This window comes from Dendrobium catenatum, unplaced genomic scaffold, assembly GCF_001605985.2.
Source record: "Dendrobium catenatum unplaced genomic scaffold, ASM160598v2 fragScaff_scaffold_1256, whole genome shotgun sequence".
Classification (NCBI taxonomy): Eukaryota; Viridiplantae; Streptophyta; class Magnoliopsida; order Asparagales; family Orchidaceae; genus Dendrobium; species Dendrobium catenatum.
Window position 1 is genome coordinate 577,641 of NW_021319718.1, and position 22,424 is coordinate 600,064.

The 22,424-nt window shown below is 36.4% G+C and overlaps 2 protein-coding genes across 2 annotated transcripts; both read left to right on the top strand.

The window, feature by feature from the left end:
• Window positions 1–1,027: 1,027 nt before the first annotated feature.
• LOC110104882 (NAC domain-containing protein 21/22) lies at window positions 1,028–19,092 on the top strand. Its single transcript, XM_020834167.2, is given in 4 exon segments — window positions 1,028–1,298; window positions 17,136–17,410; window positions 18,386–18,702; window positions 18,705–19,092. Coding segments are annotated over 4 exon segments (945 nt in total). The 5' UTR covers window positions 1,028–1,108; the 3' UTR covers window positions 18,868–19,092.
• A 717-nt stretch (window positions 19,093–19,809) lies between these two features.
• Window positions 19,810–21,512, top strand: LOC114580768. The gene is made up of 2 exons (XM_028699344.1): window positions 19,810–19,850; window positions 19,943–21,512. Exons 1-2 carry the CDS (start codon window positions 19,810–19,812, stop codon window positions 21,510–21,512), a joined length of 1,611 nt encoding a protein of 536 aa, XP_028555177.1.
• Window positions 21,513–22,424: the final 912 nt, after the last annotated feature.

Sequence of the window (22,424 nt, forward strand, 5' to 3'; positions counted from 1 at the left end):
GATAGAGCACACCTCCTTATGGTACAGGCCAGGGAAAAAGGTTAGAAAAAGAAAAATAAAATGAAAAATGAGTATCTTTATTAGTATTATTTTAGACATGACTCTTGTGACGATTGTATTATTTACAAGAAAAGATAAAGAAATAGATAAATAAATGCATATATAACATTGATGATCATGTTTGAAATGAATTTAAATGAAATCATTTTATATTTTGAAATGAGCATGCATATTATTTAAAAACCTTATGTTATTGTAATTTAGAAGTTTGATTTATACTTAGTTATTTTATGACTCACTCTTAAATTTATAAATGAACAGATATTATTCATAGTTACAATAAGTAGAATAGAAGATGATGTTTATCGTACACATGGCACAACAAGAGTAAGGTATTTATAATATTTAACTTGTTTTAAATTTTGAGATTTTAGTGGTTCTTTCAGTTTATTGAGATGATTTTAGATTAATTGAAATTATTAATCAACCGTTCAACCGTCTGGTCCCATCTTCTTAATTCGAGCCTCCAAGTCAGGTCGTGACAAGAATGATCACATCATGAACTCTCAAGTTTTTTCTAACTCGATCATATTTTGAATTATCATTGTCAACTCACAACCATGTTAACTTTCAATCTTCGCTTTTATTTTGGGTTCGTCTCATTGCCCAAACTTCTATGGTTCTTCCAAAGTCTAAATTCAAGCATTTTTTAGCTCTCTTTTGTATAGTTTATAACCATATCATATCATATTGTTGTTATGATTCTATATCATGTAAGCCCATAATTAAGCTAAACTTGATCCCCCATTTTGCTAGACTTCATTACTTCTTCTTTTTTTTAAAATCAATTTAAGCTTCAACTGTCATCTCTAAATAAATAAAATAAAGAAAACTTGCATCCCTGCAGGGGCATTTTGGGCAGGAGGACCAACTGCGGCTGCGCTCCCAACTTGCCATTCCACAAATACCCCTGGTTGACTTATCTCTGCTTATTTATTCTGAAACTCACCCTATGCTGGATATCATCACCCCCTCTTCGCGTCTCGTCACCGCTTCCCTCCCCCCTCTCTCTTCTTCTCTTCTCCTCCTCTCTTCTCTCATTAGAAACATGAGTGTTTTGAGCATGATGGAGGCAAGGCTTCCTCCAGGCTTTCGGTTTCATCCACGAGATGACGAGCTAGTGTGTGACTACCTTGAAAAGAAGCTTTCTGGCGGAGCCGACAATGGAAGTTCTTATCAGAGCCGTCTGATGATGATCGACGTCGATCTCAACAAGTGTGAGCCGTGGGATCTTCCAGGTTTCACCCTTGATCCTTAATTTTTCTCTTCTCTCCCATCTCTCAACTTTCTCTTCTATTTTATTTTTCTTTATATATAATTCTTTCTGTATCTGCTATTGTTTTTCATGCTTCTTCTAAAGCTATTGGTGCATAAGTGCTTCTTTGTGCTTTGATTAGAAAGCTTCCTGTTTGCATGATCTTTGTTACTTCATAATCAAACAACAAAAGGAAATTTAACTTTTATATATTAATCTCCATAACGCAATATTGCAATTAAGAGAGAGAGAGAGTTTTTGAAGTCTTTAATGCATGAGATAATCACTGAATTAGTAGCTTAAGTAATGATTACTATATGAACATGAAAAGAAATCTTTTTTTTCCTTTTGTTTGTCAATCCTTCTATTATAACTACTTTTCTCTCACTAATATATCTATTTAATCAAGTCATTAGCGCTCTTTAAAAGCCCTAATTTAAGGATTAAAGCCATGAATCCATCTAAATGATTGTGTCTTCATAGTAGTTATCAAAACATTTGTATGAAGTTATTAATTTTCGCAGGACTATGATGACCTTGTTATTGGGGGCCTTTAGCTCCACTATAAAGACTGGAGTTCGAGCGCACTAATTATTATGATTAAATTCACTAAAAATCTTAAAATAAATACTTTTATGTTTGTTAATTTCCTCTCTTTTATTAGACTTCCCTTTTTGTTATTTTATTCACTTGGAATTATCCTTTCCAGCAAGTGATTTATTCATATTTTATATTGATTTATGTACTTCTTCACCTTGAAATTTATTTAAAAAAATAATATTTTTATAAAGTTCCAATCTTTTTCCTTCTGTCTGCCATGAAAGCTATTCCCTTTGCAGAGTTTTGCCTTCTCTCAACTTCTTCTGACGCATTCAATTATTCCTTCCATAATAGCATTCCAACTCTCTGAGTAGCTTTCCTCAATTAGCTCCACGGCCAAATCGCTGTAGAAAATATACTTTGCGTGGACAAAGATGATAGCTTTGAAGCCTATCGCCTATTTCTAGAAACCATAGAAAAATATGAAGGCTCAAAGACAAGAAACTAATTATTATAATTATCTCTTAATCATTTCTTGTTAATTCAAAACTCTTAATTAACAGTTAAAACCTGCAAATTGAAAGCTACTGCTCTTTCCTTCCCTTTTATAATTCGTTCCTATTTAGAGACAAAATTAATTACTCTATTCAATGTGAAATTCCTCAGAGTAGAAGATGTGAACACAATTTTTTTTTAATTGAATTTTTTGTGATTTTAAGATTTGGAACTGTAGATTGAGAACTTGTTTATCGTTTCTGAAGTTTTATTCATAAAAAAATATTTAAATTGTGATAAAAAATTAACATATTGTTTTACTATTTTATACAAAAATATAATTATTGATAATCTTTTTAGATAACATTATATTATTTAAATAACATTCAATTAATCAAATATTTTGCAGTTGATAAATAACATTATTATTTAATATAATTTTTATGTAAATAATTTTTTATTTAAATTTGCATATAATCAAATAGCTACTTTTTTTTATCTACATAAATAAACCAATATCATTATTGCAATTATAGACATGACAATATGACAATCACAAGAAAAGCCTCCCATCCTATTCAAAATTATTTTAATTTTCAAACATAAATTTAATTTTTATATATAATTAACTTATCCCACAAGGTTATATTTGGTATTTGTAAAAGATTAATTACTTTAAGATTAGTGGATTCTTTCTTTAATATTAGCACCAACTGTTTGTTGTGTTATTATTTTCTAAAAAAGGTCAAAAGATTAGGATAGTATGTGAATTATATTAAAAATTGTAGGGACATGATAGTAAATTCATGTTTATGGTAATATAATAGTGAAATTCACGAAAAATTTATTTTGTTTGCACCTCTAAGCTGACCTCTAAGGTGAATATTTTTTTTAATTATGAGATGTGATATTTCTAAATTTAGATTATATGTTTGCTTGATTATTCAAAATTTAAAATTAAAAAAATAAAGACAAATTTTTATTTTGGACACAAAATATTAAAATTTGAACAGGCTTGTATAAAATTTTAAAATATTTGTGCCTTTTAATTAATTTTTTTATTTTTTTTGCTTTCGCATAAAAAAATTAAAAAATGGCGTTCATAATAACTTTGAAGATGGAGTAATAAATTTTAAAAATATTTATATGAAATGTGAAAACTTAAATCGATTATATATATATATATATATATATATATATATATATGATGTAATTATTTTTTTTTCAAAAACATGAGTAATGATGAAAAATCATGTGAGTGCCGCCATTTTGTACTTTTTCTCAAACGAAGTGGAAGCCAACGAAGATGTGCACATACATGAATGAAAAATTGGGCTTGCACATAAGTAGGTTGCACCGATACTATCACAATAGGCTATTGGCATGGTGGGAAGAGAGACATCGAGCTCATGAATTGAAGTAAAGATTTTAACCGACTGGTTTTAGCAATGATAGACAATTGCACGATATATTATGCTTCGGTGGATGAGCGAGCTATAGTACGTTGTTAATTTCTTGGAGCACCAAGAGATGCGATTATGACCAAGAAAAATAATATAAGCATTTATGGATTTTCAATCTACAATGTTGCCATCCCAATTAGAATCTGAGAATTCATAAAGGGAGAGTAGAGAATTGCGATGAAGAAATATGTCATTACGAATAGTGGCACAAATGTAACAAACACTACAGGAAAATCACCCATTTTCGGCGGCTTTCCGACGGAAAACAATGAAACAAATTTTTCGATGAAATTTTCTGGCAGTTTCTTTCCTACAAAATTTTCTGGCTGCTTTTTCAATTTTTCGGTGGAAGTTTAAAATTTAATTAAAATGATTAAAATTTTAAGTATTTAAATAATTTTAAAAAATAATTGAAAATTATACAAACTAATTAATTAATTTGGGAGCGGGCGCTGGCAGGCTACCGCGAGCTGTTTCTGGGCGAGATGGCTGGTGGGCTCCCGAGCGCGAGCTGGCAGGAGCGCGGGGGGCGCGCGGTGTAGGAGCGAGCAGGCTGAGGTGGTGTGGGAGTTTTTTAATTTAATTATTTTTATTTTACGGGAATTTTAATTTCGCCGGAATTATTTTTCGTTAGAAAAAGCCGATGGAATTTATTTTCCTACGCGGGTTTTACTAGTGAAATTTTTTTCGCTGAAAAACTACCGGTAAATTTGAAAACCGCCGAAAAATGTTCAATTTCCTTCAGAAATGGGTAATTTTCCTGTAGTGAAAGAAATTGTTTAGATGCACTACAATGATGGAAATTATTGGGTTCGAACACCGGATGACGTTTGGAGCTCTATGAAAATGCGCCACATAACCCCCAACTATGTACTTCACAGTACTGAGTTCAGTATTACTCGGTAATATGAAGTACTGAACATAAGCTGTGTCCGATGTCCGAACCCAATAATCTCTTACCTCCAATGAACCTTAATTTGGCGATGCATGAATTATGAGAGCTTGTTGATAGCAAAGGTGATGTCTGGCTGAGTAAGAGATAGATATTGAAGACCACCAACTAGTGAGTGATACTCAGTGGCATATAAATGAGAGAGATGCCATCAAGTATGGTGGGCATGTTGGTGCATGGGAGACATGGGCGTAGTAATGTCATTTGCACTTTTCATATTTGTCTATTTTAATAGATCTTGAATATGTTTGTCGTGGAATAAAAAAAGACTTTAATGGATGCATAACTTTTACACTGAGAAAATATGAGAGATCTCCAAGATCTTTGATGAAAAACTTTGTGGGAAGTTGGTTTGTTACCTATTTAAAAAGAGAATCATTACTACCCATGAGAATGATGTCATCCACATATAGCAGGAGATATAGTGTTAAACTTTTTTTTTTAAGTAAATGAGCAATGATGTGTCTGCCTTTGACTTAATCAAGCTAATAGCAAAACTGTAGGGCAATGGTGGAACCCTTTCGCCATAAGATGAGCTTTGTAGCGATTTATGGAGCCATCATGATTGTGTTTGATATGAAACACCCACTTGCAACCAATAAGATTTTGAGAAGGTATAGGAGGGATGAGGTTCCAAGTATGATTGCAAAGGAGCGCATTGAATTCTTCATACATGGTAGCACATCATTCAGGATGTTTCATGGCTTGAGCAATATATGTTTTTTCATGGGTTGATGAGGATAAACGATATGCTATGAGGCTAAGTTTAGTGAGAGGTTTTTAGATATTATTTTTTTGCTGAAGTTTGCACGTAGTGTATTTGTTGTGGGAGAAGAGGGTATGGTGAGGTGGAGGTAGTGATATGTTTGGAGGAGTTGGGAGAATGTTATCGATCAAAATGTTATTTTCAATTGAAGTTGACAAGTTGGTTTTGGTGTGATGGGAAAGAGGAGAAATGAATATTATTTTTGTATTTGGTGTAGTGGAGTCATTCCACTGGCGTTGAGGATTGAATTTATGTGTAGGCATATTCATAGGATCAGCGGGGATCATAGTTGCCAGATTTTGAGTTATCAAATGATTGTCATTATTGGTTTGAAAATATTTTAATTTTGATAAAGTTGGTAATAGATTTGGGGTTTTTAATAAAGAGTTATTTAGAAGATTGGGTTCAAGGGCTATTATGGTAGAAGAGGGTCGCATGAGCTAAATTTGTGGGAGCAAATGATTAGCAAAATTAGGCAATGGTGAACGTTTCAGGCATGGAAAAGGGAAACAAGTAGGTGTTTGGAGGATTTCTTGGTGAAATAAATGTGACAAAGATGGAGTGCATAATTGATTTTTTGATAACATATTTGATTGATTGGTCCAAGAATATAAGGTAGATTCAGTGGTGAGAGGGATACAAGAATTTTTTTCTTAGAAAGAGAATATTATTTCAATAAATTTGACATGATGAGACATGGCTACTTTTTTGTGATGATTTCATAGCATATGTAAGCACTTTGAGTGTTTAAGTAGCCAAAAAATACACAAGGGTTATAGCGGGGATCATGTTTGTGATTCCTATAGGGTCAAAGCAATAGGTAACACAAGCATCCAAATATTTGTAGCTTAGAGTAATTGGGGTGTTGGCCTAATAATTTTTTGAATGGAGATTGCATGGAAAGTATAATGGTGGGCATATGATTAATAAGGCATGTGGGGGTAGATAATGCATGTGGCCAAAAAGTCTAAGGGAAGATGGGCATGATTTAATAAATTAAGAGTTTTTTTTCGACAAGGTGTCGATGACGACGTTCGATGAGACCATTATGTTCTGAAGTATGTGGAGGCGTAGTTAAGCGAGATATACCATGGGAGGCAGGGAAGGAATTTAGTGAGATAAACTCCCCATCATTGTCCGCGTATAAGGAAATAATTGAATGTTGAAAATATTTTTCCAACAATATTTTAAATTGAATAAAAATATCTCAAACTTCAAATTTTTGCTTGAGGGGATAAAACAAAATATATTGTGAAGTGATAAAAAAAATAGCATAATATTTACGACCATCATATGATAAAACAGGAGAAGTTCATGCATTTGAGTAAAGTAGCTCAAGCAAATATGAACTAGTAAGAAATGAAGATGCAAAAGATAACTTGTGAGCTTTATTCCTTCATATAGCATGAATTACACAAAAGTTTGGACATAGTCAAGTTATATAGAGATAGATTATAACAAGGGTTTAAGTGATCATGTAAAATCTTAATTGATGGATGACCTAAGACGATGATATCATAGATCAGTAGAAGCTTTTGTCATTGAGAAGGTAAACATTGGTTTATTCTTGGATGGTGATCGTGGCCACTCATAAACACCATTTTTTAGTTGTACGTTGCACCAGTATAATAACAAAGCATGTGTATTTCAAATCAAAGGAATGGGGGTAAGAACTCAATAGAGACATTGTGAGCAGAAAAAAGTTGTGAAATAGAGATAGGATTTATTTTCATTAACATAACACATAAGACATTTTTTAAGGTGAAAGTTGTATGAGAGGATAAAGTGGTTGACTAGTGTGAGTACATGATGGGAAGCCCTATGCCATCTCCAATGTGGATGCTTTTAGTTATGGGTTGCTCAGAGTGCATAGAGAGATTTTGAAGATCAGAGGAGATGTGTTGGGAAGAGCCCAAGTCAAAAAGTCATTCTGTTTCAAAAGGTGCTAGAGGATATGAATTTGAAGCTTTGGCATAAGCTCGATGGGAGAATGATGCATGCAAATTTGATTGTTATTAAGATATTGGTTCGTGGGAGAAGTTAGGGCACCATTGGGCAAAGTGACCTTTTTATCGACAAAGTTGACATTTTCCAATACAAGGGCAAGCTTGAGAAGGTCGATTTTGGTTGATTTTATGAGATTGTTGAAGGCTTTTAGAAGTAGAGGAATTATGATTTTTGTAGTTAAATAGGTTCTTAGGAAAGGGTCGGTTGCTGGATTTTAGTATGATTGGTAGTGGTAGGCATATCAGAGAGAATTTATTTCTTTCTTGCTTCACTTTTGAGATGTGATTCAAATTTTGAGCTTTTCAAGTAATTCTTTAGAAGTATTTGGACTCTCTTGTAGATGTATGGGTAAGTAGAGATCTTTTTGTCCATCATCGAGATTGCCAAGAATTTTTAATGTGAGGTCATCTTCATCAAAAGGTTAGCCAAGCATGGCCAATTCATCGGTGTTAACTTTAACACATTGCATGTGCTTAGTTGTTGCTCATGTTTCTTTGGTGAGAAGAGGAATGTCTTCATTTAGTTTGGATAAGATGCTCTCGAGATGGGTTCGCATAGGTATTAGCAAGAGTATTTCAGGCTGCTTACGATATGTAAGATGAAGCAATAAAAGGGATTAGATTTAGAGAGATAGAAATAACAATAACACTAAGAATGAGTTTTTAATAGTTCTTATTTATTTTGACACTTGAAAAAAAATTATTTGATATGATCAAAATACAAACTATTACAGAGTTGGTCTTGAAGAGTCCATAATGAATATGCAGGATGTGGAGTAGAGTTGTTACTAGTGTTTAGGAGTTGTGTCGGGCATGATAGGATCCATCAATAAAATCTATGAGGTTATATCTAATGAGAGTTGTATGAAATTGAAATCTCTGTGCTGATAATTAGTTAGAGGTGGTAAGTTTGATTTCGGAGTTAGTGTTGATTTTGATCAACCAATGCTTGAGATTTATCAAAATAGGTTAATAATAATATGAGTATTGGGGCTAGAGGAGACAGTTGAGGGGGAGCAGGCCATGGGAGGAAGAACCAGCTTGATCAGATCATGCTACACTGATATTATATAGAGAAAGATAATTTTAAAGGAAAGAATTATTCTCTTTGATTTTTTATCATAAGCTTTGTACAATATTTATAAATACAAAATAATGAATAAAAAAAGAAAGTGAATTATTCTCATTTTTTTTTAAGTTTAACACTATTCCCAATGACCTTTGGTATGTATATCTCACACAATAAGACATTAACTAATGCGGGCATCCAACCGTCCATGCCTATCCGACAAGGAGATGAAGATCGATCACTACGGGAAAACACGCGAATACCTTCGGATTTTCCGGCGAAAACTTCTGGACGGTAATAAACGGCGCAGGTACCGGCGGATTTACTTGACGTAAAGTTTGCGTCAACTTTTCCGGCGCAACATACGCCGTAAATTCATCGACGCAGGTTCCGCCGGCAAATCCGACGGTATAGGGATGCCTGAACCATTTCCGTCGCACGTTACGGCGGAACCATTCCGGCGTATGTTACCGGCGGACATTGCGCCGGCGTATTTAAACTCAACGAAATATATCCGACGGATTAGATGTCTGAAATTATACCGACGTCACTAGTGTCATTACCGGCGGAACGTCCGCCGGTAAAAGCCCTATTTCGCGAACCCGAACCCCTCTGGCCGTCATTCTTTTCCTTCCATTCTCTCACTTCGACTGCTTCGCCCGTCGCCCTCCGTCGCCGTTCGTCGCTCACCGTGGTTAGACGTCACCGACGGTCACCGGACTTCGCCGTCGACGGTCACCTGACTTCGCCGAGCCTCCTTCCTAGTCATGCGCCGCCTCTCTCCTTCCTAGTCGCGCGCCGCCGAGGAGATAACCGAAGGTTTTTGTTTTCAAATTTTTTTGCTATTTCGGTTGGATTACATATAGGATTAGCCTTAAGTCCATATCTTTTTGCTATAGTCATGGTTGTTATCACTAGACATTTACTAGAGGATGTAGTTTGGTGCTGCCTTAAAGTTCCTTCTATACACAGATAATAGCTTAAGAACTTAAGGTTTTTTGGTTGTTCTAAAATTCCAACAGGTATCTATAGGTTAGAGATAATCCTTCTTCTCTTAGAATTTTGGAATGGGAGAAATTTTAAAGCTCTCTTAGCCTTCAATTCTTGCAATTTATCCAGTAAGAAACTCCAATTTCAGACTTTAGAAAGCTTTCAATCTTAGGAATCTATAAGATAGAACTCATGCCTCAGCTCTAAGAACTTATAGATTCAGCTTCCAAGAACTTCATTCTCTCTTTTTTTTTGAACTGATTTCTTATTATGACCTAAAGTACTGGTAAAATCATATCACAAAATTTTTTAAAACTAGAAAATTTTAATAATTTACTAGTTTTAGTAGCATCAAATGGTGTGTTTGTCAGCTATATTGGATGATTTAGTAATGAAATATCGATAAAACCATGATAAACCCTCCTTGTACAAAATTAATATATATTGCAATATCAATAGGTATTGGACCAACTAGCCTTACATCTTCACCATTATTGTCTACAATTCACTCTATCCATGTAGGAATATTTTAGACATAGTGATAATCTATAGCTGAAATCTTTTTTTTAGCATAATTGAGAGAATGCTATTAAATAGAGATAAAAATCTCATTAATCAAGAATACAATATTTTATTATGTTACTATCTATATTGGAAAAATTGAAAAAGGTAATTATGGTCCACTAAAATGATGTATCACCTCGAAGTCCAAAAAAAGTTGGTTCTTATCTATCTCTAGTATTGCGTAGATCTATACATTCTTCTAGAACAACACTTATTATAATTAACAACCCTATACTCTATTTCCCACCAAAGTACCAATGAAATATATTATTTTCTTTCCATTCTCCTTGATATATTCTCATAGTATTAATGGTTGATACATCTCGAGAATATTATTTTTTTTTTTGTCAATGCTCCAGGTTTCCGGCGGATTTTGCGCCGGAAGTTCGCCGGAAACGACGATACAACGAATCGTATCGTATGTACCGTCGTCTTTGTTCTGTCGGAAATTACCGGCACATGTACCGGCATACAATTTGCGTCGCAAACGAGTTCGTGGGGTTTCTACACACACTTTGCGTCGTCTTATCCGCCGGTAATGGCCGGCGCATAATGCGACGCCACTTACCGGCGGATATGGCGCCGGAATGAAGACGTTTTTCAACGTCGAAAACGATCAGTTTTTTCGCCGGTAGTACGTCGGAAACTGCGCCGGAGAAATTTCTGACGCAAAATTGGCGCCGGAAATAATTTATCGATGCGGCCGAAACCGGCGTATGGATTTCCGCCGCAACGTGCGCCGGAAATGTATATTTTCGTTGGAATATCTATGTTTTCCGGCGGATTGCGTCCGCCGGTAATATGGGGTTTTCCTGTAGTGAATGGTCGTGATCATCCTATGTTATCTTAAATTTTTATTTGTAATTTTTATTTTAATTATGCATTTTTTATTTTTATCATTACTTAATGGTCTAATCTTATGTAAGCCATAGGGGCATAATCATCTTATTTTAATTTTTTTTATTTCTTAGGCCTATATATTTAGGCTCTTGCTAGTGTAATTGAATAATAGATTATTAGTAATAAAAAAGGTTTACACTTGTGTTCTTTGGATAGAACTTGGGTGAGATTTTTATGGGAGGGAATTAGAGCTTCCACCAGCCACAGGATGGGTCCGTGCTCGTGGCTTGAAGTCCCTTTGAGAAAGGAAATGTATTACCCATTAGCTGTAGAATATGTCCGGGCTCATAGTTGTATATTTCTTTCCTTACATCATTTTCTCCTCCTCCCTTGACCACAGGCTAAAATCCCCCACTTACCATCGACTGATTCTCCCACAAACCCTTCCAAAGCCACAAGCCTCCTCCACTTTATCCATATCAACCACCGGCCATAAACCCCTCCACACTATAGAAAAATCATTTATTACCGACAGAAATTGATCATTTTTTGGCAGTTTTCAATTTTATCAGTGGTTTTCCAGCTAAAAAAATTCAGCTGGTAAAACACGCGTAGGAAAATAAATTCTGACAGCTTTTCGGCAGAATTAAGCTGCCCAAAAATAAGAAAAATAATTAAAAAAAATTCCAGTGCTCTCCCACCTGGTAGCCCGCTTTACCTGGGCCGGACGCTGCCCAGCAACCTGCTCCCACGCCCGCCCAGCAACCCGAATGCTGCCCATGTGCACTAGCCTGGCAGCCAGCTCCAACGTCCATGTGCACCCGCGCCAGACTAGTAGGACGTTCTCGCTTTCGCCCGGCAGACCGCTCTCGCGCCCGTGTGCGCCTACGCCAGCCCGCTCCCGTGCGTGCCAAGTATTTTGAGCCTAGGTTGATATGATTGGGGAGAGTTTCAAACACCAACCAAATTGCTGAAGAGGTAAATGTGTTTTAAGTGTTAATTTTTTATATTTAAACTATATTTTGACAAAAAATAAAGTTATTAAATAAAATTAAATATAATAACTAATTTAATTATAAAAAAAGTAATAATTAAGATAAAATAAAAAATAATAATTATTAATTAATTTTAAAATGAAAATTAATTAAAATAAAGAAATACAATTAAAATTTTAATAAAACAATTATTACTTAATAATGAATTAAATACTAGAAAAATTACAACAAAAATATAATTTTTATTTAAATCTTGTTTAAATTAAATTAAGGAAATAGTTAATATTTTTATCATTTTGTAAATTATTTAAATAGTGTTAAAATTTTAATTATAAATTTTATAAAATTCTGCTCGCAAACTGAAAAATCTGTCGAAAATTTCTGTGGGAAAGAAACTGTTGGAAAATTTCATCGAAAAGTTATCTTCATATTTTCTGTTAGGAAAATCGTTAGAAAGCGCAGAAAATGAACCACCGAAAAGTCGCTGGATACAATTTGCAAGAGTGATTCTCCTATAGGTCACCTCCATTAGCCGGTGCCACCTCACCCCTATCCTCTTCCCTCCTGGCATTCTCCTTCATTTCCTAAATTAGGTTGAAGATTAATTTGAAAAGAATTTTGAATTCAAATCGATATGTTTGAAATTCAAAACCTTTCCTAAATTAGTAGATCTTATTTTTGAAAGTTCTTCAAATCAAATTTCCAATCAATTGGAATTATATTTGATTAAATCATTTCTCCCTTAATTGAGAACTTGATTAATTTCTTTTTCATTATCCTCCCATAACCGGCTTGCTTCTCTCTCCTACCTTGCCGCCCTTACCTCTTTTGGATTGGAGGAAATCTTTGCTGAATAGCCTTCTTCCTTCTAATTTTTGGATGTGTTTTAATATGGATAAGCATTTAAATTTAAATTCAAATGTATTTAAATTTCAAATCTTTTCCCTAAATTATAGTTATCTTATTTTAGGAAAGTATTGCAATCAAACCTATTTTTTAAATTCAAATAGATTTATTTAAATATTCCTCCCTAATTTAAGGTTCCCACACTTGGCAAGCATTTAAATCTCTCTCCATAAACTCCCAAGCCCCTCTAATGTGTCGCCCACTCCCCCCCCCCTCCTCCGCTTTTTCTCATTTAACTTTAATTTCAAATTTCAAATTTCCCCCCACCCCATCTGTTCTAAATCAGTTTGGCATCAAAGCATGATTACCCAGGGTGCGGACTCGATAGAGTCGAGCTCGCTTCCACCTTGGCAGAATGATGCGTACATCCAACCGTCCATGCCTATCCAAGGAGGAGCTGAAGATCGACGATCGTGATAATCCTATATTATCTTAAATTTTTATTTATAATATTTATTTTAATTATACATTTTTTATTTTTACCCTTACTTAAGGGTCTAATCTTATGTAAGCCCTAGGGGCATGGTCATCTTATTTTTATTTCTTTTATTTCTGAGGCCTATATATAGAGGCCCTTGCTAGAGTAATGGAATAATGAATTATTAATAATAAAAAAATGTTTGCACTTTATTTCTTTGGTGGGAACTTGGGTGAGATTTTTATGGGAGGGAACAGGATGAGTCCGGGCTCGTGACTTAAAGTCCCTTGGAGAAGGGCAACGTATTACCCGTCAGCTATAGGATGTGTCCGTGCTCATGGTTGTATCTTTCTTTCCATAAATCTTTTTCTCCTAATCCCATGACCGCCGGTCAAAATCCCCCACTTGTCACTGGCCGTTCGCCCACAAACCCCTATAAAGCCACAAGACTCTTCAACTTTATCCATATCAATCGCCGGTCATAAACCCCTCCACCTCCATAGTCGGCCGACCACCTCACCCCTAGTCTCTTCCCTCCTTCATTCCCCTTTGTTTTCCTAAATTATGTTGAAGATAATTTGAAAAGAATTTTGAATTCAAATCAAATTAGTTTGAAATTCAAAACATTTCCTAAATTACTAGATTTATTTTTGGAAAGTTCTTCAAATCAAATTCCAATCATTTTGGAATTATATTTGATTAAATACTTTCTCCCTTAATTAAAGACTTTTTGTTCTTGATTAAAGTCAATATTGTTTGATAGCCTTCTTTCCTATTGTGGATGTGTTTTAATATGGATAGCATTTGAATTTAAATTCAATTGTAATTAAATTTCAAATCATTTTCCTAATTTAATTATCTTATTTTAGGAAAGTATTCAAATCAAACATATTTCAAATTCAAATAAGATTTGATTTTAATATTCTCCCTAATTTAATGTTTCCCACTTGGCAAGCATTTAAATCTCTCTCCATAAACTCCCAAGCCCCTCTTTAATACGGCCCCCTCCCCCCTTAGTTATTTAATTATTTAATTGGATATCCAATTATGGGATTCATCCATTTTAATTATAATTTTTTTCACCTCTATAAATACTAAAAACTCAATAAAAAATCAAGTTATTACTCCATTTGTGAGACATTATAGTTTTATCAAATTCGATAAATCCAAATAATTTAAAATAGATTTTTAAATAAATTTATAAAAAAAAAAGATATTTGTGAGATATTCGACATGTGTGAAGTCGACCCATACAAATGTCGCTATTATAAAACGGATTTTTTTTTGCTTTAAATAAAATAATATAAATAAAAAGAAAAAAAATAATCCTTATTACTTTTTACGGTTTCTGATTTATTTATGTTATAAATAGAGAGGGAGAGTAGGGGACCGAGCAAGAGATATGATAGTGGATGCTGACCCACCAAACACGTATCGATGGCTCATTGGCAGGTGAAGAGCGCCTCATCACGTGGGCCCCATATGCTTACCTTTATTTCTAATTACTGGAGGGCGAGAGAGACGTAGCAATTCAACCAGGGGTGTCAACTCGGGTTGACGGGTCGGGTTCGGGTCGAATCCGATTGACCCGGGTGTAAACGGGTCAATCAGAATCCGACCCGTTTAAATAAACGAATCAAAAAAAAAATTGAACCCGACCCGCACGGGTTGCCGGGTTGACCCGACCCGACCCGCAAACCCGTTTAATTCAAAAACTGGGCGGCATTAGGCTAGGCAGCATCGGCGAACCCATTTAATTCAAAAACTGTGACGGCGGTGACACGGACGACTCGGATGGACGCGACTCGGCACCTGACGTTCGGCGGAGTGGCTCGGACGCCACTGCCGACTGGCCCAGACTGGCGGCGACGCAACGTGATGAGTTGATCTCGATTGACAGACGCGACATAATGACGGATGAGATGGGTTGACTGCGATGGACAGACGTGAAGGACATAGGAAAGTCAGACGGGAATCGAAAATTCGAGATTACAAAATATAACGGGTCAATTCGGGTTAACCCGTGGGTTCCCGGGTCAACCTAAACCCAACCCGTTTTACTAAACGGGTCGAATATGCGAACCCGAACCCGACCCGTTTATCAAACGGGTCGGGTCCAACCCGGATTTTCCGGGTCGGGTTTTCGTGTCGTGTCAAATATTGACACCCCTAATTTCGAGGAAATATTATTACTGACCGTGGTATCCGGATGCATCTAGAGGTCAATTCAGATACGTCATGTCATTTAATGCATAATACATTGAATGATTTGACGTATCCGTATTAGACATTGGATGTGTTCTGACATCGTACGGAACAATTTCTCTATTTCAAGGGGATCATTAACAATATATGTTCAAGACATATTAAGGATATAAATGAGTCGACTCGATTCGAGCCGAGTGTGAGCTATAACAAATTTAAACTAGGCTTGAGCTCAAACCCAACTCGAGTTCAGAACTCGAATTTGAGCTAGAATCGTGTGTCTAAATCATGTAAATTTATATATGATATAACTAAAGCGAAATCTAGATCAGAAACTGTAAAAAGTAATTAGGATTTTTTTTTCTTTTTATATATATTATTTTATTTAAAGCAAAAAAAAAATCCGTTTTGTGATAGTGACATTTTGTATGGTTCGACTTCCCACTTGTCGAATATCTCAAAAAATTTTTTTTTTTTAATCAAGAAATCTATTTTAAATTATTTGGATTTATCGAATTCGATAAAACTAAAATGTCTCATGTGAATGCTATAGGAAAATATGGAATAATTGCTTGATTTTTTTATTGAGTTTTTAGTATTTATAGATGTGAATAAAATTCTATATAAAATGGATGAACCTATTTTTTTTTTTAATTAAGAGATTTTGATTCATTTCAATTAATGATTAGTAATTATTTAGCAAAATTTTGACTCCTTAAATACTTAATTAAAAGGTCCTAATAGAAACAGTAGGGTTGAAATTATTGGCCTGATAAGCATGTAGATGCAAGGACACCTTTAAATAGGGATATTCATCACAGTAATTAAGAACAAGTAATTGTTGCATTATCATGTATATTGCAAAAAACTATCTTTTTTGGGGCCTATCTAGAAGTGTAAATCAATCAAGTCGTGCTCGAGTCACCTCTGGCTCAAAACTAAGCAGTCGAGTCGGGACCAACTCAAGCTTAGTTCATTAGGCCTTTCAGCTATGCTCACAATTGATTTAAAAAACTGAGCTCAAGCCCGCTAACGAGTCAGCTTGACTCACAACCCAAGATGAATCTATAAAGTTTAATGAGTAATAGCACAATTAGAAAAATAATGTTAGCTTATCCATATTTTAGACTCTTTTTTTTTTATAGGGGCGAAATCCCTTTGATCCCCCCTAATTTTATTACAAGGATTTTTAGACAATTGTCCCCCCTAAAAGTTTTAAAATACTATGATCTTTAGACAATTGCCTCCATTATAATTAAATACATTGTCCAGATGTATTATTGTTATGGAATGATGAACCAAATACAAAAAGAAATAGTAAATCAAAATTTGTTCTAGGCGCCTCTTGATCCCGTGACCTAACCCCTCGATCTGATCGGGCAGATCAAACCCCGTCATGGTGCGCTGCCCCCTTGAACCCCCGACATATCTGCCAATAATTACTTATAAATTTGTCCCCCCGAAAATTATGACTGATTCCGCCCCTGTTTTATAGATACTTGTATTAAACTTCAAAGCAATGAATTTTATAATTTTACAATCATGTATTTTATTTTTATTATAAATTGTTGTAATAAATAAATAATCAATCTTTCATGTTGATTACTACAGAGATGGCATGTGTGGGTGGAAAGGAGTGGTACTTCTTCACCCTTCGTGATCGAAAGTATGCCACAGGACAACGTACCAATCGAGCAACTGAATCTGGCTATTGGAAGGCAACTGGAAAAGATCGGCCTGTGATAAGGAAGGAAGTTCTTGTTGGAATGAGGAAAACCTTAGTGTTCTACGAAGGAAGAGCTCCTAAAGGGAAGAAAACTGATTGGGTCATGCATGAGTTCAGAACTGAGACAACTACAACAGATTCAACAAAAATATCTATCAGAGTAATTTTCTTATATCTTTTAACTATTTATATGTTATGATCTTTTAGCCAATTGAATTCATAAAGGGAATGTTAATATTTACTGCATGAGTAGAAGGAGAATTTGTTTCGTGCGTAATCCGGACTGTAAAAAATTGTCCGGATGTGAGTGTACATAATATTTGTATACACTGTGTATACTCACATCCGGACAGTTCTTTACCGTTCGAACTCCGCACGGAATAATTTTCGGAGTAGAAGAGGATAATTCCAAAATAGGAAAAGAGGATAGCACTTCATGAGGAGGACAAAGAACACAATAGCTAGATTAATGTCTTATGATCTTATCCACAAGAATGTTACTTACATATTATGGTGATCCCACTTGCACCATTTTTTTAAGTCCAATTGGTAGCCACAGTGTATATTTGTTGACGTATCTGCTCCCACTTGAAACTTATTACTGTAGCCGAAACTGATCAATAATCAATAAGCAGATCTTTTGATTCTAATTAGCAAACTTCCACTTGAAACTTTTAGGTATTATGCAAAGATTCTAATTAGCAAACTTCCACTTGAAACTTTTAGGTATTATGCAACGAAGACTGACTGATGGCTTCACTATGTTTCATTTCTCATTGCTTAAGAGATTAGATTCTGAATATAAGCATAGAAGCAAACGTTGGATTAGGGCCATAAGCAAGCAATCCTCCCTTAAGCTGTGGAAACTATTCTATTCACTGGGACGGCGGCTTTCTTACTGCTTCTAAAACGGCTTTTTAGTATCAAAATTTTAATTTTTGCACTAAAAAATCGCTTTAAAAAGTAGGAAGAAAGCTGCCCCAAACGAAGCCATAAACTCATAGTCAAGCAATGCCTCAACTCGCTTGCATATAAAGCTAACATGTTATTTCTCTCACATAAATTCAGCACTGTATCCTATTTCAATTACCTAAACCTTATTGTCTTCCACTTCTGTTCAAAAACCCAAATGCAGGAGGACTGGGCCTTATGTAGAGTGTTCTTCAAGAGCAGAAGCACAGTTCCAAATCTGACAGCCACGACTTCCATGAATCCCTTCCATGGCTATGACCACAATGCCTCTTCTTCCCTCCCTCCTCTAATGGATACATACTTCACATTTGATCATCCTGTTGGCAATCACAGTCAGACCCATATGAGTAATTTGCAGGTGCTTCATCCTGAGCTGCAGGTGCCCTGCTTCTCCAACTCTCTTCCCGGCCCCACCGCCGCCGCCATTTCCCATCAACCGGCCCCGTACCGCTCCACCTCGCAGCCGACATGGCCCCCTGCCTGATGAACCCTAATTGTGACAGAAAGATGATAAAGGCCGTGCTCAGCCAGCTCACCATGTTGGAGGGAGGACAGAAGAGAGAGGCTTCTATGAGTTCAGGAGATGGGGCAGTGGAGAGCTACTTGAGCACAGAAGCTGGCTTACACTCACAGAATATATGGTAGGCTTTGTTTGATTTTATATGAGAGATTATATATGTTGATGTGTTTTAATTAAATACCTAAATTTAATTTTTTTAGGATCCTAGCTATTGAGCAATCAAGCCTGTACAAATTATAGCATAAACATGGATGAATATGTAAATAGAATTAATACACACCAGGATATATTTGCAATTCTGAGATTGATATATTATGTTTAAAAGAAGTAATGTTTGCCTTTATTTCTTCTTTTTTGGTCTTAACAATGTAAGCGGGTTCTATTCATTTGTTTTGTATTTGACTTGCAATATGTATTAGAGCAGTCCTAGCAAGAGCTTATGGTGGGTTTTTTTTTTCTATCTCACTCTTATGTTTATGCACACCTTAAAATCTTGTTTGTTCGCCCTAGCTACAAAAAGAGACTGATTTTGCTGTTAAATCGATAAGCGACTGAGCGACAGAGAACAATATTTATCGATCAAAGACATATGTATAATAGTGTACGATAGGTACATAATATAATCAATTAGGAAACAAGATAAAACTATATTTTGTGTGATTTAGTAGAAAGTATGGGTTAGTTTGGGACTACTGTAGCATTTTATAAAATTGGTTGTGAACTTACTGTAGAAATATTAATTTAGCTAATTTGATAGTAAAAAAGAAACTTTCCTCTACCAAAATATCTTTGAAAAATAGATAGAAAACAGTAGCAAAATAAAATTGCGATTATTGTCTTAATAGCAAAGTAGTTAGAAAGTTGTGCCAAATAACGCCTAATTATATAATATTTATAAAAGTAATATATTTTTATCAAATGAAAAAATTTAACATGTAAATTTTTATTATATTTAAATAGCATGAAATTATATGTGTAAAAAAATTAAAGAATAATAAAAATATTATCTTTGAAATACATGATAAAAGAACAAATTATATAAAAAAAAAATTCCCGACTTTGAGCAAATGCTTTATCTTCAATATCAGCATTGCGCACAGAATAATCGGTCTGTGAGCGAGTACACTGAAGAGTTTTACAGACTAAGCGCTCGGAATAACCTGAGTGAATCTGAAGTTCAATTGGTCGCACGATACATAGGGGGTCTCCGAGAATCTATCCAGGACAAGCTGGAAATGAATTCGGTGTGGACATTGTCCCAAGCCGTGAACTACGCTTTGAAGGCAGAGATGCAGATCAGTCGGCACACAAGAACATTAGTACCCGCCGATATAATCCAGAGCAGAGCAGTGAGGGAAGTAAACCACACCATGTAAGCGGAATTAAACAAGCAGTGCCTTCACCGAGCGGCGCTGGAATACTGGGTGCTGAACCAAGACCTCCAGTGGCTACACGACCCAGATTTCCTGCTAAGGATGCTAATCCGTATGTAAAACCTGCCACTCTCAAATGCTACCGCTGTTTCCAACCCGGACATAAGTCCAATGATTGCCCCAATCGACAGCAAATTCAATTACTTGAAGGAGAAGCTGAGGATGACCATTATAGTGCTGAGAACATCAATGCACGGGAATTCGAAGACCTCCAGGCGGATGACGGCGAACCCGTAGTGTGTGTGCTTCAAAAGCTCCTAATAGCACCTCGCCAACCCAATAACTCGCAGCGTAACTCCATATTTCGTACCCGTTGCACAATCAATGGGCAGGTGTGCGACGTTCTGATAGACAATGGCTGCACAGAGAACGTCATCTCGCGGTCGGTGGTACAAAAATTGCATCTTAAGACGACACACAATCCAAGTCCGTATAAAATCAGCTGTGTGAAAAAAGGAGTAGAAATCGCTGTAACCGAAATGTGTCGGGTGACATTCTCGATTGGAAAGAGTTATGTGTGCGAGGTTCTCTGCGATGTGTTGGACATGGACATCTGCCACTTAATCCTTGGGAGGCCATGGCAATTTGACGTAGGGGTTGTCTATGATGGGCGCGCAAACACTTATTCTTTTGAATGGAAACAACACAAGATTCGGCTACTTCCGCATGCTGTCAGCAGCGGCGAGAAGGGAATTACTGAAAAATCTGCAATGTACATTGTCTCGGGGCAGACTCTTATTGATTCCTGGAAAGAATCCTCTCTAATATGGGCACTCGTAGCTGTTTCAGCACACTCAGATAGTCTGCGACCAGAACTACCCGCAACTGTTAGTGACATACTGAATCAATACCGGGAGGTGTGGCCAGCGGAATTACCCAACGAATTGCCCCCATTGAGGACGCTGCAGCATCAGATCGATCTCCATCCGGGGGCTAATTTGCCAAATCTACCTCATTATAAAATGAGTCCGCGGGAGCACACTGCTCTGCAAGGCATCATTGAAGAGTTGCTCCAAAAAAAACTCATCCATCCCAGCCTGAGTCCGTGCGCCGTCCCCGCCTTACTCGTACCGAAGAAAGACGGCAGCTGGCGAATGTGCGTAGACAGTCGAGCCATCAACAAAATAACTGTCAAGTACCGTTTCCCGGTGCCTCGCATAGAAGATATGCTCGATAAACTGGCTGGTGCCGTGTTGTTCTCCAAATTAGACCTCAGGAGCGGGTATCATCAGATACGAATAAGGCCCGGCGACGAGTGGAAAACGGCATTCAAAACCAAGGACGGTTTGTTTGAATGGCAGGTTATGCCATTTGGACTATGCAATGCCGCCTCATGAACGAGATCCTGAAACCCGCCCTCGGGAAATACTGCGTCGTCTACTTCGACGACATACTTGTTTATAGCAAGTCGCTAGACGACCACTGCATACACCTCTCTAGTATTTTTAAAATTTTAAAGGAACATCAACTCTATATTAACTTTCCTAAATGCGAATTTGCTACAGGGAAAGTTCATTTTCTCGGATTCATTGTCTCCGACAAGGGCGTACTCATGGACCCGCAGAAGGTCTTGGCCATTACCGAGTGGCCAACACCTCAAACGATTACAAAAGTTCGTAGTTTCATCGGTCTAGCCAACTCTATCGTCGCTTCATAAAGGGGTTTAGCATTATTGCCGCGCCGATTACAAATTGCCTCAAAGACAGAACTTTGCGGTGGACTCACGATCAAGAGAACAGCTTCAACACCCTCAAAGCAGACTTGACGTCTGCCCCGGTATTAGCCATTCCCGATTTTAATAAGACGTTTCATGTTGATACAGACGCCTCTGCCATAGGGGTCGGTGCAGTCCTTTCACAAGAGGAGCGGCCTATAGAGTTTTTCAGTGAGAAATTAAGCCCCGCACGCCAAAATTGGTCCGCTTACGAACAAGAATTATACGCTGTTGTTCGTGCATTAAAACAGTGGGAACACTATCTCCTACATCAGGACTTCGTTTTGAGCAGCGACAATCATGCACTCCAGTTCATTAACAGCCAGAAGACCATGAACAAGATGCACGCACGGTGGTTAACATTCTTACAGCGATTCAGTTTTGTGTTGAAGCACAAATCAAGGGCCAAGAATCGGGTTGCAGATGCCCTTAGTCGCCGCACTTTGCTAGTAACCAAGCTCCAGGTTGACGCTCCAGGACTAGAGGCATTACAAGAACTCTATCCGACTGATCACGATTTCTCCGAACCATGGAG

Excerpts from the sequence above, each read along its gene's own strand:
- LOC114580768 (XM_028699344.1), top strand. The coding sequence starts at position 19,810 with ATGCTTTATCTTCAATATCAGCATTGCGCACAGAATAATCG. Across the intron at positions 19,851-19,942 it reads CATTGCGCACAGAATAATCG|GGGGTCTCCGAGAATCTATC; the intron begins GTCTGTGAGCGA and ends CACGATACATAG.